Source organism: Oncorhynchus gorbuscha, linkage group LG25 (genome assembly GCF_021184085.1).
Source record: "Oncorhynchus gorbuscha isolate QuinsamMale2020 ecotype Even-year linkage group LG25, OgorEven_v1.0, whole genome shotgun sequence".
In the NCBI taxonomy this organism is placed as follows: domain Eukaryota; kingdom Metazoa; phylum Chordata; class Actinopteri; order Salmoniformes; family Salmonidae; genus Oncorhynchus; species Oncorhynchus gorbuscha.
In genome coordinates, this window is record NC_060197.1 from 13,257,659 (window position 1) to 13,276,860 (window position 19,202).

The following is a 19,202-nucleotide window of genomic DNA, read 5'->3' on the forward strand; positions in this document are numbered from 1 at the left end:
ATGGAAGGCAATTAAGTTCAGTTATGAAAACTCAGGACACTAAAGAGGCCTTTCTACTGACACCAAAAGAAAGATGCCCAGGGTCCCTGCTTATCTGCGTGAATGTGCGTTAGGCATGCTGCAAGGAGGCATGAGGTCTGCAGATGTGGCCAGGACAATAAATTGCAATGGCCGTACTGTGAGACGCCTAAGACAGCGCTACAGGGAAGACAGGACGGACAGCTGATCGTCCTCGCAGCGGCAGACCACGTGTAACACCTGCAAAGGATCGGTACATCCGAAGGACAGGTACAGGATGGCAACAACTGCCCGAGTTACACTAGGAACGCACAATCCCTCCATCAGTACTGACTGTCCGCAATAGGCTGAGAGGATGGACTGAGGGCTTGTAGGCCTGTTGTAAGGCATAACCTCACCGGCAACAACGTCACCTATGGCCACAAACCCACCGTCGCTGGACCAGACAGGACTGGTTAAAAAGTGCTCTTCACTGGCGAGTTGTGGTTTTGTCTCACCAGGGGAGATTGTCGGTTTTGCGTTTATTGTCGAAGGAATGAGTGTTACACCGAGGACTGTACTCTGGAGCGGGATTGATTTGGAGGGTCTGTCATGGTCTGGGGCGATGTGTCACAGCAACATCAGACTGAGCTTGTTGTCATTGCAGCCCGGATCTCAATCCCATTGAGCACGTCTGGGACCTGTTGGATCAGAGGGTGGGCTAGGCCCATTCCCCCCAAGAACTGTCCGGGAACTTGCAGACGTCTTGGTGGAAGAGTAGGGTAACATCTCACAGCAAGAACTGGCAAATCTGGTGCAGTCCATGAGATGCACTGCAGTACTTAATGCAGCTGGTGGCCACACCCGATACAGACTAACTTTTGATTTTGACCCCTCCTTTGTTCAGGGACACATTATTCCATTTCCGTTAGTCACATGTCAGTTTATGTCTCAGTTGTTGAATCTTTTTTTGCAGGGAGTCTTTTTGTTCATACAAATACTTACACATGTTAAGTTTGCTGAAAATATACACAGTTGACAAAGAGGACGTTTCTTTTTTTGCTGGCTGAGTTTGTTGATTTTGCAAGCGATACCAAGGAAAAAACTTATATGAATCACTTTGTTTTGTGAAGCTAATGAAATGGATGGCATTTCTCACTCGCTTAAAAAATAGTTTCATTTCTTCGATTAAAACAGAGAATAACTTGTAAATGTAACACAACAGTAAAACGTCTTTAATATGGGATAACATGTTGGTATGTGGAGACAATTTTTCCAAACAAAAAAAATGTATTTCGCAACAAAAACAACTAATAGTGAGCAATACTGGAATATTGCAACACTTTCTTACTCAAAGCAGATTTTTGTACTCACAATGAGAAAATCTCTACAGTGGTCTGAAAGGCACTTATTCAGTCAGTACAGGGGGATATACAGTACTGGGGCCCTATAGGAGATAAGTACTTAGGGGATGGGGGCTGGAGGAAGTTTGTTGGTCAATTACCCACTCCAAGTGCTGACCCGGTCTACCCAACACAACCGCTGGGCTGGTACAGTCAATACAGAGAGTCTGAGTGAGAAGAGGAATGATGAATTTGCTCAGACTTTTCCGTTTCACTATCCTTATTACAGAACAGAAAATCATGACCCTGTGTAATATTCACAAACCCTTCACATCTAAGAGGAATGAAAAACAGAACATCACCATTGATATCAAATATTCAATTACAAAAATAACTCAATATAGCTTCTCTACCACTAATTCAATGCTAATTTTGTTTTACAAAACACATACAACTCAATCTGTAATACGCCTAACTGCTAAGGTGAAACAAAATGGATATGAATGCAACGATGGTACTCTTGCCATATACAGGGAAAAAAACAGCATAGCAAGCCCATTACATCAAAAATACATTCACAGTAGAAGACCACTGTAATCTGAAGCTTGTACAGCCATGCATGCAGGCATTCATTCACAACTGTGAAATTCTCCAAAAGTCAGCAAATACTATTTCTATGCTGGTGTAGTAGCTATTCTATTACAAACGTGCTCAGGTGCTTTTTATCTAATGTTTGCCAGCTCAGTGGTGCTTTGGAGGAGTATTTTGGTGACATCATGCAGAGTGCTTCAGTATGTCAAAGGAAAATGATAGCGTGCGTGACAGTGTTTTTTTCTGGTTTCTTGGTACAATCTGTAAACGTTCTGACAGCTGTAGTCATAACCCCGATCAATCAACCTTTTTGTCTCCACACTCTTGAAGATTCTGGAAAAAAACAATATATACAGTGTATATGTGAAGTGGTAAATGTACAGTAGTAGTACTAAAGTCAGAGCTGAAATATTCTACATTTGAGCAGGGTAGTAATATACAGTATCTAAGTGCTGACAGCTTTGAACAAGGCAGGGTGAGCAGTAATATCAAATCAAACGTGTACAGTGCCTTTAGAAATGATTCATCCGTCTTGATTTATTCTACATGTTGTGTCACAGCCTGAATTCAAAATGGATTACTCACACCCCTGAGTTAATACTTTGTGAGAGCCTTTGGTAGAGATTACAGCTGTGAGTCTATGGGTGAATCTAAGAGCTTTCCACACCTGGATAGAGAAGTATTTGCCCATTATGCTTTTCAAAACTCTTAAAGCTCTGTCAAATTTTGTTGATCATTGCTAGACAATTTTCAGGTCTTGCCATATATTCTCAAGTAGATTTAAGTCAAAACTGTAACTCGGCCACTTAGGAACATTCACTATCGTCTTGGTAAACAATTCCAGTGAAGATGTGGCCTTTTGTTTTAGGTTATTGTCCTGCTGAAAGGTGAATTCCCCCAGTATCTGGTGGAAAGGAGACTGAACTAGGCTTTCCTGTAATATTTTGCCAGTGCTTAGCTCTATCCCATTTATTTTTTATTATGAAAAACTCCAGTCTTTAAAAATTACTAGCATACCCATAACATGATGCAGCCACCACAAAGCCCAAAAATATGGAGAGTGGTACTCAGTCATGTGTTGCATTGGATTTTCCCCAAACATAACACTTTGCATCCAGGACAAAAAGATATTTGCTTTGCCACATTTTTTGCAGTATTACTTTAGTGCCTTATTGCAAACAGGATGCATGTTTTGGGATATAAAAAAAATTAAATAATTATGTTCATGCTTCCATCTTTTCACTATGTCAATTAGGTTAATATTGTGGAGTAACTAGAATGTTCATGATCCATCCTCAGTTATCCTGTCACAGCCATTAAACTCAAACTGTTTTAAAGTCACTATTGGCCTTATGGTGGTCCCAGAGCAGTTTCCTCACCCTCTGGCAACGGAGCTAGGAAGGACGCCTGAACCTTTGTAGTGACGGTGTATTCATAAACCATCCAAAGTGTAATTAATAATTTCACCATGCTCAAAGGGATATGTCTGCTTTTTTAAATTGTAATTTTACCTATCTACCAATAGGTGCCCTTTGCAAGGCATTGGAAAACCGTCCTGGCTTTTGTGGTTGAATCTGTGTTAGAAATTCACTGCTCAACTAAGGGACCTTACAATTATTTGTATGTGTGCAGTACAGAGAGGAGGTAGTCCTTCAAAAATCATGTTAAACACTTATTGCACAGAGTCTATGCAACGTATTATGCAATTTGTTAAGCAAATGTTCATCCCTGAACTTATTAGGGGTTGAATACTTATTGACTCAATTGACTTATTTTTTATTAATTTGTACAAATGTCAAAAAACATGTTTCCACTTTGACATTATGGGGTATTGTGTGTAGGCCATTGGCGAAATGTAACACAACAACATTTGGAAAAAGTCTAGGGATGTGAATACTTTCTGAAGGCACTGTAGGCTAATTGTAGATACTGTATGTATGAGCTGGTCTGGGGTTACCTGGTGTTCTTTCAGCAGTCGGTCGTATTCTTTGGTCAGTCCATCGGATTGTTTCTTCATAGCTTCCATCTCGGATTGGGACTTTATCAAGGCTAGGTAAAACATTAACCCCAAAGCATTCCCATTATCATCCAATTCCCATGCATATCATCCAATCTCTCTAAAAAGGTGACATGCTATGGGTCAAAGTGCACATTCTTGAACAGTAATTGAAGACCATGTTTGTTTTACTGTCATTATGGTCTGATTTCATTTGGTTGGTTATTGTATTGTAGTTGTACATTTTCAATTGATTTCAGTATTATTGTATTTTTGATTCTATTATTCAGTCTGTCACAAAAGTATTGTCTGTGTATCTTCCTCACCTTCCCCTGAGCCCTTGAGTTCTCCTCTCAGTTTCTCCATCTCTTTTTTCAGCAGCTCGTTTCCCTCTGCTGTGGCCTTGTTCCCCTTCCCATCCATCAGAGTCTGAAACAAACACTTTAACCATTAATCACACCTCTCAACCTGATGTAAATACCAAAATTATTTTAGTTACTTTTAGTGTGGATGAAGACCCATATCTCTGAGTAGGAGTTCTGATATAACATCCATTTCGCCTTTTAGATCAAAATGAATACGTTTCCGTGGACAAGGGGAGCCTTATCCTAGATCAGCGCTCCTCTTCTTTTTGAGACCCTTTTAAATATGGACTCAGGTGCAGAAAGGGCAGTGATACTGGGTATGACTTCACCTGTTTCAGTAGCTCGTTGTCCTCCATGTATTTCTTGGCAGTTTGGTTATCACTCTCTGCCTTGGTCTGCAGAGAGGCCGTGGTGCTAGACGCCATCGCCAGCTGGTTGATCAGAGTGATCACCCGCCTCAGCACTCTGTAGGGAAACAACAGACAGATTGTGTTCAATACTGATTTTTTTTTTTTTCAACAGAGTTGCCACCTGAACTTGTCCATCTGAACATTTTTTTCCCCCGTTGCTTAAACATTTTGCTACGATGTGCCCTCCTGAATACGACCAGGGTGTTATGGTCACTGTAATGAATAAAGAAATCTCTAAGATTATGACAATCCATGCACTGGCTGGTTTTCACCAGTATCCATCCCAATGTGAAGACGACACAGTGAAGATTTAGTATGTCAATGGGTGAGTGATGGACAGACAGATCCAGGACGTACAACCAGAGAAAGAGGGAAAAGCCAGAGATGTAGAGGTTCCTCTGGGCTCTGAACAGCTTCATGTGGAGGTTGTCAAACATGTTGGGATGCAGATTAGCATCCTTGCCGTTTCCCGCCCCCGAATACTTCCTCACCTCACGCACAGCATCTATGGGAGGACAGGATGGTGTGGTACGACATGATTAAACATGGTAAGACATGGAGATTGCAAAAGCATTGTATGAGATTGTCATTATTGTGAGTGACTATGATCTGTGAGTAAATTAAACCATGACACTTTCTGGCATCAGCTTACCGAGGAAGAGGACTATAAGGATTATGATCATGGCGAGGAAGAATTTATTCCAAAACCTGGCCATTTTGTTCCATATTCTCAGCTGGAAAATACTCTGCCATCTGCAAAAGAGCACAAAAACATAATGCTGAGACTCAGAACACTGCAAAAGCAAATCAATGTCTAATAAAAAAATCCCTGGATGCAGTTTAGGGCTGTCCCCGACAAAAATAAAAACAACTTGTCGACCGAAAGTCCTCTGTTCTTTCTACCAATCAATTGGTAGAAATTTTAAAACCTGTATTTTCCATTCATAGACACACCCTATGTGTTTTAATAAAATAATCTAGATGCTTGTCTGACGCTTCAAGCAAACTATTTAATTAAATAAGACACAAATGACTCAAGAGGGAGCCAGAGATCAAGATAACTAAAACTTATTAACGTGACCCGACCATCCTCCTGCTCCTGCTGGCTTTCTACTTCCCTGAAGTTGCCGGTAATATGCTACACGAGTGGAATGCCAATTTCTTACAATTTTACTGATCTGTGTGCCGGTTATGGTTTTCATCCGCACATTTTAGTTGAACGGTTTTATTTAATTTATAATAATGTCTTCGTAATGTCTTCGTATCGCAATCATTGACATGTGGTGAATCAAAATTCCATCAAAATCTAAACGAAAATGATAGAAACCTAAAAAGTAACTTTATTGCCATTGCCAACTTTGTAAAATTAGCCTACATATAAAGCCAACAAATAAAACATGGCCGCCTGTAGGTAGAAAATATCCTGACAAAAATAAATATCCTATAAATCACATTGGCTACGCATGACCTGTCTGCAACGAATTTGAAACATTGTATCAACTATCAACTTGGGTTCAACCAGAAGTTCTCATACTAGCAAACTAAAGTTTGCCACGCCAGTGAGCTCGGTGACAGACATCTGTAGACTATTTGCGCTTGGGATAAGAGCTCACCAGGTAGGCCTACTTTATGATGTTTCCACTCGATCAAAGCATGACATTTTCCCTTCACGCTGCGTGGTTATCAAAAGGGAGAGAGCTGGAAAGATTTTTCAAATACATTGTGGAACCATTATCATTCTCATTCTCAATGGATGTAAAACAGACTGTGTTTGAGGTGAAGAAAACATTACTTTGAGAGGCTCCACAGTTCATTAGTGGTGGTGTGTTAAGCCATTCACAAATACTATCAGATCCCCAAATGGGCATACATTTGAGAGCAAGGCCATGTAAGCTTTAGGCCTACTTCTATGTGTAATCAGGTGCACGTCCTCATTACTAGGGCTGTGGCGGTCATGGAATTGTCAAGCAAATAACCGGTGATTGCCAAGCAAATAACTGTCGGTCTCACGGTAATTGGCCGTTAATAAACAAACACATTTAGCATCTCCTGGCTTCCACACACAGCCTACAAGCCACTGATGCAGAATTTTGGAACATCTACATTTTTAAAAATGATAATAAATCCATGTAATATAGCCTCCAATAAATCATGATTTATTTTAGACAGATCTAAAGAAAGATGATATGAAGAAAATGCAGTCTTCCAGAAGAAAAGAATAGCATACTTGTCCTTATGTTAGGTCCTGATCTGGCTATGCCATTTGTCTGTGGGCTACAGTAGTTCATTTAGCAGACAAGATTTGCTAAGAACTCTCTGGCATTGGCTCCCGAGTGGTGCAGCGGTCTAAGGCACTGCATTGCAGTGTTAGGAGAATCACTACAAACCCAGGTTCAATCCCGGGCTTTATAACAACCGGCCGTGACCGGGAGTCCCATTGGGAGGCGCACAATTTGTCTACCGTTGTACGGGTTTGGGTAGGTTTTTTTTTAATGGTGGAAATTATCTATCCCAAACTTGAAACTCAAGCACTGCTTATGTATGGTAGTTAGGCTCTACACCCCTTGTGAAGCAGATTAATGTGCTTGATTTAAAATTATTTGGCCCCTTTAGTTGTGATACAAACCTTATCAAAACATATAGTGCTATGGCCAAGGCTACACGAGGTTTGCAACTATGATAAAAAAATAAATAAAAAAGGTATTTTTTTTCTTGCCTTAACCTGTTGGGCATCATTCACAAGTGACAATTTATAATTCACAGGTGATAAGCAGCTAAAATTGCAGTATTTTTAATTTAGTCTTGTCTTTACATATACAAAATAATGTGTGCAATTTGTTTTAATTTAGAGTGAAACATTATTATGCACCTGTTTTGAAACAGTTAGCAAGTTTGTTAGACTACGAATGACCATCAGCAGCATCATAGCTTGGAGTAGCCTAATTACCGTGACTAAATGGTTAAGTGGAATTTGACTGCCTTCATGACTCGTGACCGTCCTTACTCAACATTGACAGTAGCACTCCAAACAAAAGACAACGTCTTAATTGACAAAAACAAATTAGTTTATTATGAGTTATCACAATAGTAGCATAGGTTGTGCGCTCTGCAAACGTGTCCACTTTGACAGTGAGAACGGTAAAACTAGAATAATACGATTGAATGAATTAACAGAAATTACCATAACCAAAAAAACATTATAGATTAGAAATGATAGGAATTAACGCTAAATGTTCTACACTACCGTTCAAAAGTATGGGGTCACTTCAAAATGTCCTTGTTTTTTTTAAAAGGACATTTTTTATCCATTAAAATATCATCAAATTGATCAGAAATACAGTGTAGACATTGTTAATGTTGTAAATTACTATTGTGGCAGGTTAATGGAATTTCTATAGAGGCCCATTATCAGCAACCGTCACTGTGTTCCAATGGCACGTTGTGTTAGCTAATCCAAGTTTATCATTTTAAAATAGAATTGATTATTATAAAACCCTTTTGCAATTATGTTAGCACCGCTAAAAACTGTGTTCTAATTAAAGAAGCAATAAAACTGGCCTTCTTTAGACTAGTTGAGTATCTGGAGCGATTTTCTGTCAAAATATGAACCAATCATAGACATCTTTGTTTAGTTCAGATTTGGCCTGGTCTAGGGGTCGACCGATTTATGATTTTTCAACGCCGATACAGATTATTGGTTGCCAAAAAAGCCGATACCAATTACGTCGGACAATTTTTATATATCTATTTGCAATAATGACAATTACAACAATACTGAATGAACACTTATTTTAACTTAATATAATACATACATTAAATCAATTTAGTCTCAAATAAATAATGAAACATGTTCAGTTTGGTTTAAATAATGCAAAAAAAAAGCTAACGTTTATGTTCCTTACAGAACATGAGCACATATGAAAGCTGGTGGTTCCTTTTATCATGAGTCTTCAATATTCCCAGTTAAGAAGTTTTAGGTTGTAGTTATTATAGAACTATTTCTCTCTATACCGTTTGTATTTAATTTACCTTTGACTATTGGATGTTCTTATAGTCACTTTAGTATTGTCAGCCTAATCTCAGGGGTTGATAGGCTTGAAGTCATAAACAGCGCTGTGCTTCAAGCATTGTGAAGGGCTGCTGGCAAACAGAGGAAAGTGCTGTTTGAATGAATGCTTACGAGTCTGCTGTTGCCTACCACCGCTCAGTCAGACTGCTCTATCAAATATCATGGACTTAATTATAATAAAAATACGAGCCTTAGGTCATTAGTATGGTTAAATCTGGAAAAAACTATCATTTCGAAAACAAAACGTTTTCTTTCAGTGAAATACGGAACCGTTCCATATTTTATCGGTGGCCCTAAGTCCCTAAGTATTGTTAATGTTGCCTGCTAACATGAATTTATTTTAACTAAATATGCAGGTTTTAAAAAATATACTTGTGTATTGATTTTAAGGCAGGCATTGATGTTTATGGTTAGGTACACATTGGTGCAACGACAGTGCGTTTTTACTCCGAATGCGCTTGTTAAATCACCCGTGTGGCGAAGTAGGCTGTGATTCGATGATAAATTAACAGGGACCGCATTCATTATATGCAACACAGGACAAGCTAGTTAAACTAGTAATATCATCAACCATGTGTAGTTAACTAGTGATTATGTTAAGATAGCATTAAAACTATGTTATGATACGTTTAATGCTAGCTAGCAACTTACCTTGGCTCCTTGCTGCACTCGCGTAACAGGTGGTCATCCAGCCATGCAGTCTCCTTGTGGAGTGCAATATCGTCGGCCATAATCGGCATCCAAAAATGCAGATTACCGATTGTTAGGAAAACTTGAAATCGGCCCTAATTGATTTTGTATATGCCGATTAATCGGTCGGCCTCTAGTCTGTCCTGATCGGCCTGGACTTGGCCCCAACATAGAGGTCTTTAATTGTTTCAGATCATGTTCAAATCTGAACCAAACATTTGAACAGCACAGTCGAGCAGGCTTTCCCACCGTTTTCCCCTCAGGCCCCCCGGTCACACCCATCTTGTTGTCAGAGAACAATTCTGCAGGTTTAAAGACACTTTTCTTGCAATTCTATACATTTTTGCCGTATCTAATATGGATTCATGTGATTTGACTGACTCAAACATTTTAGTTTCACCTAATGTCCATTGCTCGTGTTTCTTGGCTTAAGCAAGTCTCTTCCACTTATTGGTGTCCTTTAGTAGTGGTTTATATGCAGCATTTCGACCATGAAGGCCTGATTCACACAGTCTCCTCTGAACAGTCGATGTTGAGATGTGTCTGCATCAAAGCTGGGACTGAGAGACTGAAAAACAGCTCATCTCAAGGTCATCAGACTGCTAAACAGTAGTCACTAACTCTGAGAGGCTGCTGCCTACATTGAGACTCAATCACTGGCCACTTTAATAAATGGATCACTAGTCACTTTATACAATGCACTCTAAATAATGCCACTTTAATTATGTTTACATATCTTATGTATATACAGTATTTTATAACCTCTATGGCACCTTGCCTATGCCGCTCGGCCATCCATATAATTACATGAACATATTCTCATTCACCCCTTTAGATTTGTGTGCATTGAGTAGTTGTTGGGGAATTGTTAGATATTACTGCACTGTCGGAACTAGAAGCACAAGCATTTCGCTACACTTGAATTAAAATCTGCTATCCATGTGCATGTGACAAATAACATTTGATTTAATTTTTGCGACTGCACTTGAAGAAACGTTCAAAGTTCTTGAAATTTTCCGCATTGACTGACCTTCATGTCTTAAAGTAATGATGGACTTTCGTTTCTATTTGCTTATTTGAGCTGTTCTTGCCATAATATGGACTTGGTCTTTCATCAAATCTTCTGTATACCACCCTTACCTTTTCAAAACACAACTGATTGCCTCAAACGCAGTAAGGAAAGAAATTCCACAAATGTACTTTTAACACGGCACATCTGTTAATTGAAATGCATTCCAGGTGACTACCTCATGAAGCTGGTTGAGAGAATGCCAAGAGTGTGCAAAGCTGTCAAAGGCAAAGTGTGGCTACTTTAGTTTAAAAAAGTTTAACACTTTTTGGGTACTACATTTAGGTCATTCAGCAGACACTCTAATCCAGAGCAATTTACAGTCAGTGCATTCAACTAAGGTAGATAAACAACATATCACAGTCACAGCAAGAAACAAATATTTCAGTAACCGTTGGTTAGAATGTTATTGTAGTTGAAGTGGTCTGTTAGTTTATTCTGTGAGTTGGACTAAATTGAAAATCACCGCTACCAGTTTTAAAGCTTATGAAGAAGCTAACAGTGCATGTGACAGATGGGAGCAATAATAAACATTGTAATCTTAAGCTGGCTTTTGTTTCCTATAATAAATTGATTGAAAAAGTATTATTGTGATATAATGCTAACTTTTTGTATATATAGTGTACATTCTAAATTATGTGGACACCAGTTCAAATTAGTGGATTCAGCTATTTCAGCCACACCCATTGGTGACCAGTGTATAAAATCGAGCACACAGCCATGCAATCGCTGTAGACAAACATTGGCAGTCGAATAGCTTTAAAGAACAGCTCAGTGACTTTCAAGGTGGCACCGTCAAAGGATGCCACCTTTGTCAAATCACCACCTTCCGGAGACACTTGAAACCCCACCTCTTTAAGGGAATACCTAGGATAGGATAAAGTAATCCTTCTCACCCCCCTCCCCCCTTAAAATATTTAGATGAAACCCTCTGGATAAGAGCGTCTGCTAAATGACTTAAATGTAATGTAATGTAATGTAAATGAATAGCTTTAAAGAACAGCTCAGTGACTTTCAAGGTGGCACCGTCAAAGGATGCCACCTTTGTCAAATTTCCTTCATGCCAGAGCTGCCCCGGAAACTGTAAGTGCTGTTAGTGTGAAGAGGAAATGTCTAGGAGAAACAACGACCCAGCCGCGAAATAGTAGGCCACGCAAGCTCACAGAACGGGACTGCTGAAGCGCTCGATTGCAACACTCACTACCGAGTTACAAACTGCCTCTGGAAGCAACGTCAGCACAAGAACTGTTCGTCATGAGCTTCAATGAAATGGGTTTCCATTGCCGAGCAGCCACTCACAAGCCCAAGATCACCATGCACAATGCCAAGTCTCGGCTGCAGTGGTGTAAAGCTCACCGCCATTGGACTCTGGAGCAGTGGAAGCGTGTGCTCTGGAGTGATGAATCACGCTTCACCATTTGGCAGTCCGACGGACGAATCCGAGTTTGGCGGATGCCAAAAGAACACTACCAGGCCCAGTGCATATTGCCAACTGTAAAGATTGGTGGAGGAGGAATAATGCTCTGGGGATGTTTTTCATGGGTCGGGCTAGGCCCCCTAGTTCCAGTCAAGTTACATCTTAACGCTACAGCATACAATGACAATCTGTGCTTCCAACTTTGTGGCAACAGTTTGGGGAAGGCCCTTTCCTGTTTCAGCATGACAATGCCCCAATGCACAAAGCGAGGTACAAACATAAATTGATTGTCGCAATTGGTGTGGAAGAATTTGACTGGCCTGCACAGAGCCCTGACCTCAACCCCATCAAACACATTTGGGATGAACAGGTGTAGGTAGACCTTACCGTGAAATGCTTACATACGAGCCCTTAACCAACAATGCAGAGTTTTAAAAAGTAAGACATTTGCTAAATAAACTAAATTTTAAAAAGTAACAAAATAACAATAACGAGGCTATATACAAGGGGTACCGGTACCGAGTCAATGTGCAGGGGTACGGATTAGTCAAAGTAATATGTACATGTAGGTAGGGGTAAAGTGACTATGCATAGATAATAAACAGAGAGTAGCAGCAGCCTATGTGAAGAGTGTGAAGGAATGTGAATGTGTGTGTGTGTTGTAATATGCATGTGTATGTTTTGTCTGTGTGTCCGTGTTGGGGTGTCAGTGTAGCATGTGTGATTGTGTGGGTAGAGTCCAGTGAGTGTGCATTGAGCCTGTGCAAGAGAGTCATAGCAAAAATCACAAATAAGAATAAAATACGGGGGTCAGTGCAAATAGTCCGGTTGGCATTTGATGAACTGTTCAGCAGTCTTGTGGCTTCGGGGTAGAAGCTGTTAAGGAGCCTTTTGGTCCCAGACTTACCGTACCACTTGCCGTGCGGTAGCATAGAGAACAGTCTGACTTGGGTGGCTGGCGTCTTTAACAATTTTTAGGGCCTTCCTCCGGCACCACCTGGTATATAGGTCCTGGATGGCAGAAAGCTTGGCCCCAGTGAAGTGCTGTACGCACTACCTTTTGTAGCACCTTGCGGTCGGATGCAGAGCTGTTGCCATACCATGCAACAAGTCAGGATGCTGTCAATGGTGCAGCTGTAGAACTTTTTGAGGATCTGAGGGAACCATGCCAAATCTTTTCAGCCTGCTGAGGGGGAAGATGTGTTGTCGTAACTTCTTCACGACTGTGTTGGTGTGTTCGGACCGTGATAGGTTCTTAAGTGTTGTAGACACCAAGGAACTTGAAGTTCTCGACCCGTTCCACTACAGCGTTGTCAATATGAATGGAGGCGTGCTTGGCCCTCAAAATCCTGTAGTCCATGATCATCTCCTTTGTCTTGCTCACCTTGAGGAAGAGGTTGTTGTCCTGGCATCACACTGCCAGGGCTCTGACCTCCTCCCTATCGGTGGTCTCATTGTCGTTTGTTGATCAGGCCTAACACCGTCGTGCCGTCTGCAAACTCGGTGTCGGAGTCGTGGCCACGCAGTTGTTGGTTAACAGGGAGTACAGGAGGGGAATAAGCACACACTCCTTAGGGGCCCCTGTGTTGAGGGGCAGCCCGTCAAGAAGTCCAGGATCCAGTTGCAGAGGGAGGTGTTCAGTCCCAGGGTCCTTAGCTTAGTGATGAGCTTGAGATTACCAGGACGGGTACGGCGAGAATGCGCTGACCAACTAGCAAGTATCTCCCTGTCCGAGTCTGTAATAAGCAGACTAGCATAGTGCCTGTGCCCAAGAACACTAAGGTAACCTGCCTAAATGACTACCGACCCATAGCACTGGTCGGTCGGCCTGATCACCGACAACAAGACAGCCTATAGGGAGGTGGTTAGAGACCTGGCCGTGTGGTGCAAGGACAACGACCTCTCCCTCAACGTGATCAAGATGAGCGAGCACGCCCCCATTCTCATCGACGGGGCTGCAGTGGAGAGGGTTGAAAACTTCAAGTTCCTTGGTGTCCACATCGCCAACGAAGTAACATGATCCAAGCACACCATGAGAGTCGTGAAGCAGGCACGACAAAACCTATTCCCCCTCAGGAGACTGAAAAGATTTGGCATGGGTCCTCAGATCCTCAAAAGGTTCTACAGCTGCACCATCGAGAACATCCTGACTGGTTATATCACTGCCTGGTATGGCAAGTGCTCGGGATCCGACCGCAAGACACTACAGAGGTTAGTGCGTACGGCCCAGTACATCACTGGGGCCAAGCTCCCTGCCATCCAGTACCTTTATACCAGGCGGTGTCAGAGGAAGGCCCTAAAAATTGTCAAAAACTCCAGGCACCCTAGTCATAGACTGTTCTCTCTGCTACCACACAGCAAGCAGTACCGGAGCGCTAAGTCTAGGTCCAAGAGGCTTCTAAACAGCTTCTACCACCAAGCCATAAGACTCCTGAACATCTAGTCAAATGGCTAGCCAGACTATTTGCATTGCCCCCCCCCCTCCACACCACTGCCACTCTCTGTTGTAATCTATGCATAGTCACTTTAATTAACTCTACCTACATGTACAAACTACCTCAACTAACCGGTGTCCCTGCACATCGACTCTGTACCGGTACCCTCCTGTATTGTATTGTTATTTTTTACTGCTGCTCTTCAATTACTTTTTTTTATTTTTATACTTTTCTCTTATTCTTATCCATATTTTTAAAAACTGAACTGTTGGTCAGGGGCTCGTAAATAAGCATTTCACTGTAAGGTTTACACCTGTTGTATTCGGTGCATGAGACTAATACAATTGGATTTGAACAGCATTCTCATCTAGGTGTTCCTTTTGTCCAGGTGGGAAAGGGCAGTGTGGAGTTCAATAGAGATTGCATCACCTGTGGATCTGTTGGGGCAGCATGCAAATTAGAGTGGGTCCAAGGTTTCTGGGATGATAGTGTTGATTTGAGCCATGACCAGCTTTTTAAAGATTGTCATGGTGATGGATTCTGGCTTCTAACTCCTTAACTTGGGATAGGGTTAATTATCAGGTATCCTATTGAAATATCGATGGTTAGGTTTAGAGGGTCTACACCTAATAAGAGTTAATGGTTATCTGTAGGAGGAAGGTGTATGGTGTGTGCAATTAAGCTTGGACTGCACTGAGTGCAGGGAAAACGATCACGTGGCAACATTAATAAGAGGAGCGAGCCATGGATTAGTGGTGAAGGGGGTCAGGTCATGTTAAGGGAAGAGGAACCATTTATTGCCCATATTACTTTGTATCTGTACTGCTAGGCAGGAAACAATGTTTTGCGAGAAGGAGGAGACTCCACCCAAACTGTGGTACAAATACCACCACTATTGTAAAGATGTTTTTGTCAATTCAGCTGTTAGATCCTTTGGCAAGAATAAACTTGGTTTAAGCTTTCACAGTGTCCGTCTGGTTCTTACTCTAATAACTAGAACCTAACATTGGCTACAGATGTGAGTGCTACTGTGGCGGAAGTCATTTAGGCAGGTTACTTTGGCGTTCATGGGCACAGGGACTATGGTGGTCTCGCATGCTCCGAGTATGCGTCCTGGTAATCCGACCGTGACCAAAAAACATGTCTTTTTAACATCTGCAAATGACGTATTTTCAACTTTCATTCAGAACTGAAAATCAACCCGACTTCAATGTCTGGAAAATACGTATTTTACACAAAATGTCAACATAATTTATCTTACTGGGTTGTTGCAGTATCAGGATTGGTTAGGGCTCATTCCTACCTGGTGGCTGAGACGAAGGGTAGACAGAGGATGAGGAGTACACCTATTTCCACATAGAGGAAGAGGGCAACTGCAGTCCATTGCAACGTCATCTCTAACAATACAGTCTGTAAAATATGAAACATTTTAAGCAACGAAGGTTATTTTCACAGTCTGACAGTAACGTTAGATTGTTTTTCCAGAATGGAAGAGGGCTGGTGTAATTGTTGATGTCAACAAGAGAAAGATTCAACTTGCTACGTAGCTAGCTAGTTTCCTCTGGACATATTTCAGCGAACTGTGAAACCACCAATGCAAATGTATTAAGAACAACAATGTAGTTCCTGTTTCAGTGATAAGCCTCTTATCCTAGCAAGATACGTAACGTTACTATGTTCACATGCTTGGTTAATAACACCCAGCAGTACTAAGTGTATGCTGTTTCATTCAGTGTGTAACATGTATATCATAGAAATAGTAGCTACGCCTAATATAAATAGTAGCTAGCTAAGTTTAACGGTATTGCTAAAGACTTTGCCTCATGTGGTAACATCAGCCAGGTAGCTGGCAATAGTTTAAGGCAGGACACGATAGCTATTTAGCTAACGTTAACTGGTAACGTTTCTAGCGAACGTTAGCACTTTTGTGAAATACATAGTAAGTAACTACACATACGAGGAGCCAAGTTCAGTCTCTTAATAATTATGCAAAGTATGTAACTTACTTTACGGCACCCGAACAAAGAAACTGGAGGATGAAAGGCAAACTTAAATTTGGAGACAGTTGTTTTACGATCCTTTTTTGCTGTCACTTTTTTTTGGGTCCCATTTGAATGACGTTGTACAGAAGGTTTTATCTTTTCGCTTACTGGCTTATTCTCTACTGAGGAGAACCAATAAGGTTCTGCCATATGTTGTAAATCCCATACTGTACACATCATGGACAGTTCAAATATGATGAAATTAGGTGTAATGTGTTTGGTTTTGTTTGTACCTTCTAGTCGTGTCTGACTGGACATGTTGAAGTGAATCTGATGTGACCTTTTTTTTTTGCAGGTAGAGGGACATATTATGTGCATGCACACTGCACACCTGGACATCAGAATTTTTTAAAAAAAAAGGTAATATAGTAAATAAAATATTTTATTCCATAGAAAATAAAATTCATAACATACACATTAAAATATACCTAGCCTGTGTTTATGATAGGCCTTCTGTCTGGGGAGCCATATGTGTTGTGGAGGTAGTCTATGACTGCGGCGCTGATTTGGGAGCTGACCCTCTCCAGCATGTAGATTAGGTGCTGGTGGAAGCAGGTGAAGGGGGTCCCCTGGTTTGTGGCGAGGTCCACCCAGTCCCACACACACTCAAGAGGGGTCTTATTGTAGCCAGCGAACATGGCCGGGTTGGACAACAGCCCCCGGCCTACCATCACACCTACAAGACAGAACATGTAGGGTGGGAGGGGAAGTGCCTTGAGTGAGCCATATAACTATACAGATCCTGTATAGAGATATTCTATATTTTCTCTAATTATTTATTTGCATGGAACCTCTAGCTACCCTTCTAAGTATTTACCATTAATATCATCTAAGATGACACAATAAACAGAGAATTATTTCCCTGGAGGGAATGAGAGGTTACAGAATAAATGCAGATGAAAAGAAGATAGTGTTTATGATAAGGAGTAAACAGTGGGCTATGCAGTTCTATAAAAATAAACCATGATAGTGCCTCCCAGAACCCCCCCCCCCATGTTGTGGTTTATTTTCATAGAACAGCACAGCCTGTCATTGTGGGTCACTTTGGCCTATATAAATGGATTTAATATGAAGCCATTTCAAGAGCATCTTTCCCAAGGAAATAACTCTCATATGACACCCTATTCCCATACACAGTGCACTACTTTTGACCAGAGCCCTGTGTGACTGCCTTTGGAGTCTGGTCAAAAGTAGTGCACAACATTGGGAATAGGGATCAATTGAAATTTGCACTAATTGAACTGACCATCAACTCAAGAGAGTTGACGATGACAGGGACTGGCAGGCTGTCCTTGATGGTCTTGATAGCGTCAAAGACCATGGACCGTTATCCAGGACACCCCTGCCGCCTCTGCCTTCTGACACAGGTCCACCGTACATCACAGGTCCTTGTGAATTCTGGGAAAAGAGAGCGGAAACAACGACGGGAATCGGAACTTCTGATGACACTTAGGTTGCTTGCAAAATACAGCTGTTACAGGCTCTTTTGTCTTGGAAGCAAAAGTGAAACAATTATATTTGGTGATATGATCACTCTTAACTTATTTTGATGGAGGCTGTGTAGTTAGGATTGTCTACTTGGTTCCTGACATGTCAAACCATGTCTTTGACAGGCTCAGGTTTGTTGAGAAGGCATGCCCCGTAGCCATCTGACATGGCCCACCGCTGGGGACAGCCACAGTTGAGGTCCACTCCATCAGAGAAGGGTGAGACCACACAGGCAGCATCAGCCAGGGTCTGGGCATCACTGGCAGCAAACTGCACGATCAGAGGATGGTCAGCTGAGAGATACATTGAGCAATAAAGTTGGATTTAATTGACATCAAATTGACAGTCTTCACATATCCAATGACTGCAGACACCAAGTCCCTATATTTTGAGAGGCATCTAATATTTCCTTTTAGAATAAAAGTGATCTCATATTACCTTCATTGTTTGTAAATTCACGGTCTCTGGCTTTGACAGAACACATAAAGGAGCAACTATCATTGGAGTGAAGCAAATGTCACAGTCAAATTTCCTCACCAGTGACCAGAATGCCAACCTGGAAAAGCAGGAAAATAAACGATGAGATATAGCTATTGCTCAACCTACTTCAGCTATCAGCACAAATCCCAACCGCTGAACAAGTAATTGAAAATGTCCAAAGATCAGATCATCTTACTTTGATTACCGGACCATAGGAGCACAGATTTTCAGAACTTCCCTTACTCAAACATGTCCATCATGTTGGTGGTCGTACTTTTCATAGACCATATGTTTTTAATCACTGAAGTTAGCTAACCAGTTGGCTAGCTTGTTAGCCATGGCAATGCTTTTCTTTCCACAGTCGAAATAATTTGGTGCATACCGTTTATGGCCTTTTCTAACGTTGATGTGACTCGATAACGTTCATATTTTATGTAATTAAGATAGCAAGATAAAGTTCACAAACACCCGAATGCAAACAATAACACGCAGTATCGTTAGTGGGCGTGTCCACCGAACAACTTTTCATTTTTTAACTTTGAACCTAATAAGTATAAATAAATAACGTTATTACAATTAACTTTAGTACCAAATACAGATCGTTTGATATTTTCTTTTGAAGAATAAAATGTTTGTTTTGGTTCAATTCCCGTCGCTGAAATTATACGTCATCGTGTGATGACGTGGAAAACATGGAGGGTAGTGGAGGAGCTTCAACGAATTTGCTGCTAAGTGATGGTAAAATTCTGTATTTTAACATTTATTTTCAACAATTTTCTGTCAATCAGTTATACGTCACGTAGGTGTACG

General features: G+C 41.1%; 2 protein-coding genes across 5 annotated transcripts in view; one reads left to right on the top strand and one right to left on the bottom strand.

Moving 5' to 3' along the window:
* Window positions 1-1,209: 1,209 nt before the first annotated feature.
* On the bottom strand, window positions 1,210-19,053 carry bcap29 (B cell receptor associated protein 29). Of its 4 annotated transcripts, none has more exons than XM_046328601.1 (11): window positions 18,589-19,053; window positions 18,351-18,468; window positions 17,671-18,182; window positions 16,943-17,100; window positions 15,686-15,792; window positions 5,355-5,455; window positions 5,060-5,207; window positions 4,622-4,757; window positions 4,254-4,356; window positions 3,889-3,980; window positions 1,210-2,264 (listed from the first exon to the last, which is right to left on the bottom strand). In XM_046328601.1, exons 4-11 carry the CDS (start codon window positions 17,093-17,095, stop codon window positions 2,229-2,231), a joined length of 876 nt encoding a protein of 291 aa, XP_046184557.1. In that variant the 5' UTR covers window positions 17,096-17,100; window positions 17,671-18,182; window positions 18,351-18,468; window positions 18,589-19,053; the 3' UTR covers window positions 1,210-2,228. The 4 variants fall into 4 exon arrangements, with proteins under 4 accessions (XP_046184557.1, XP_046184556.1, XP_046184558.1 ...); XM_046328600.1 differs by having other exon boundaries at window positions 17,671-18,205; XM_046328602.1 differs by having other exon boundaries at window positions 16,853-17,100; window positions 17,671-18,205.
* LOC124013981 (conserved oligomeric Golgi complex subunit 5-like) overlaps window positions 19,027-19,202 on the top strand; it is a 114,864-nt gene continuing 114,688 nt past the window's right edge. Inside the window, exon 1 of the mRNA XM_046328598.1 lies at window positions 19,027-19,130. Within this exon, the coding sequence (XP_046184554.1) occupies window positions 19,085-19,130 (46 nt within the window). The 5' untranslated portion in view covers window positions 19,027-19,084. The remainder of the gene's footprint in view (window positions 19,131-19,202) is intronic.

Excerpts from the sequence above, each read along its gene's own strand:
- bcap29 (XM_046328601.1), bottom strand. The coding sequence starts at position 17,095 with ATGGTAGGCCGGGGGCTGTTGTCCAACCCGGCCATGTTCGCTGGCTAC. Across the intron at positions 5,208-5,354 it reads CCTTATAGTCCTCTTCCTCG|ATGCTGTGCGTGAGGTGAGG; the intron begins GTAAGCTGATGC and ends GTCCTCCCATAG. Across the intron at positions 4,357-4,621 it reads ACAACGAGCTACTGAAACAG|ACTCTGATGGATGGGAAGGG; the intron begins GTGAAGTCATAC and ends TGTTTGTTTCAG.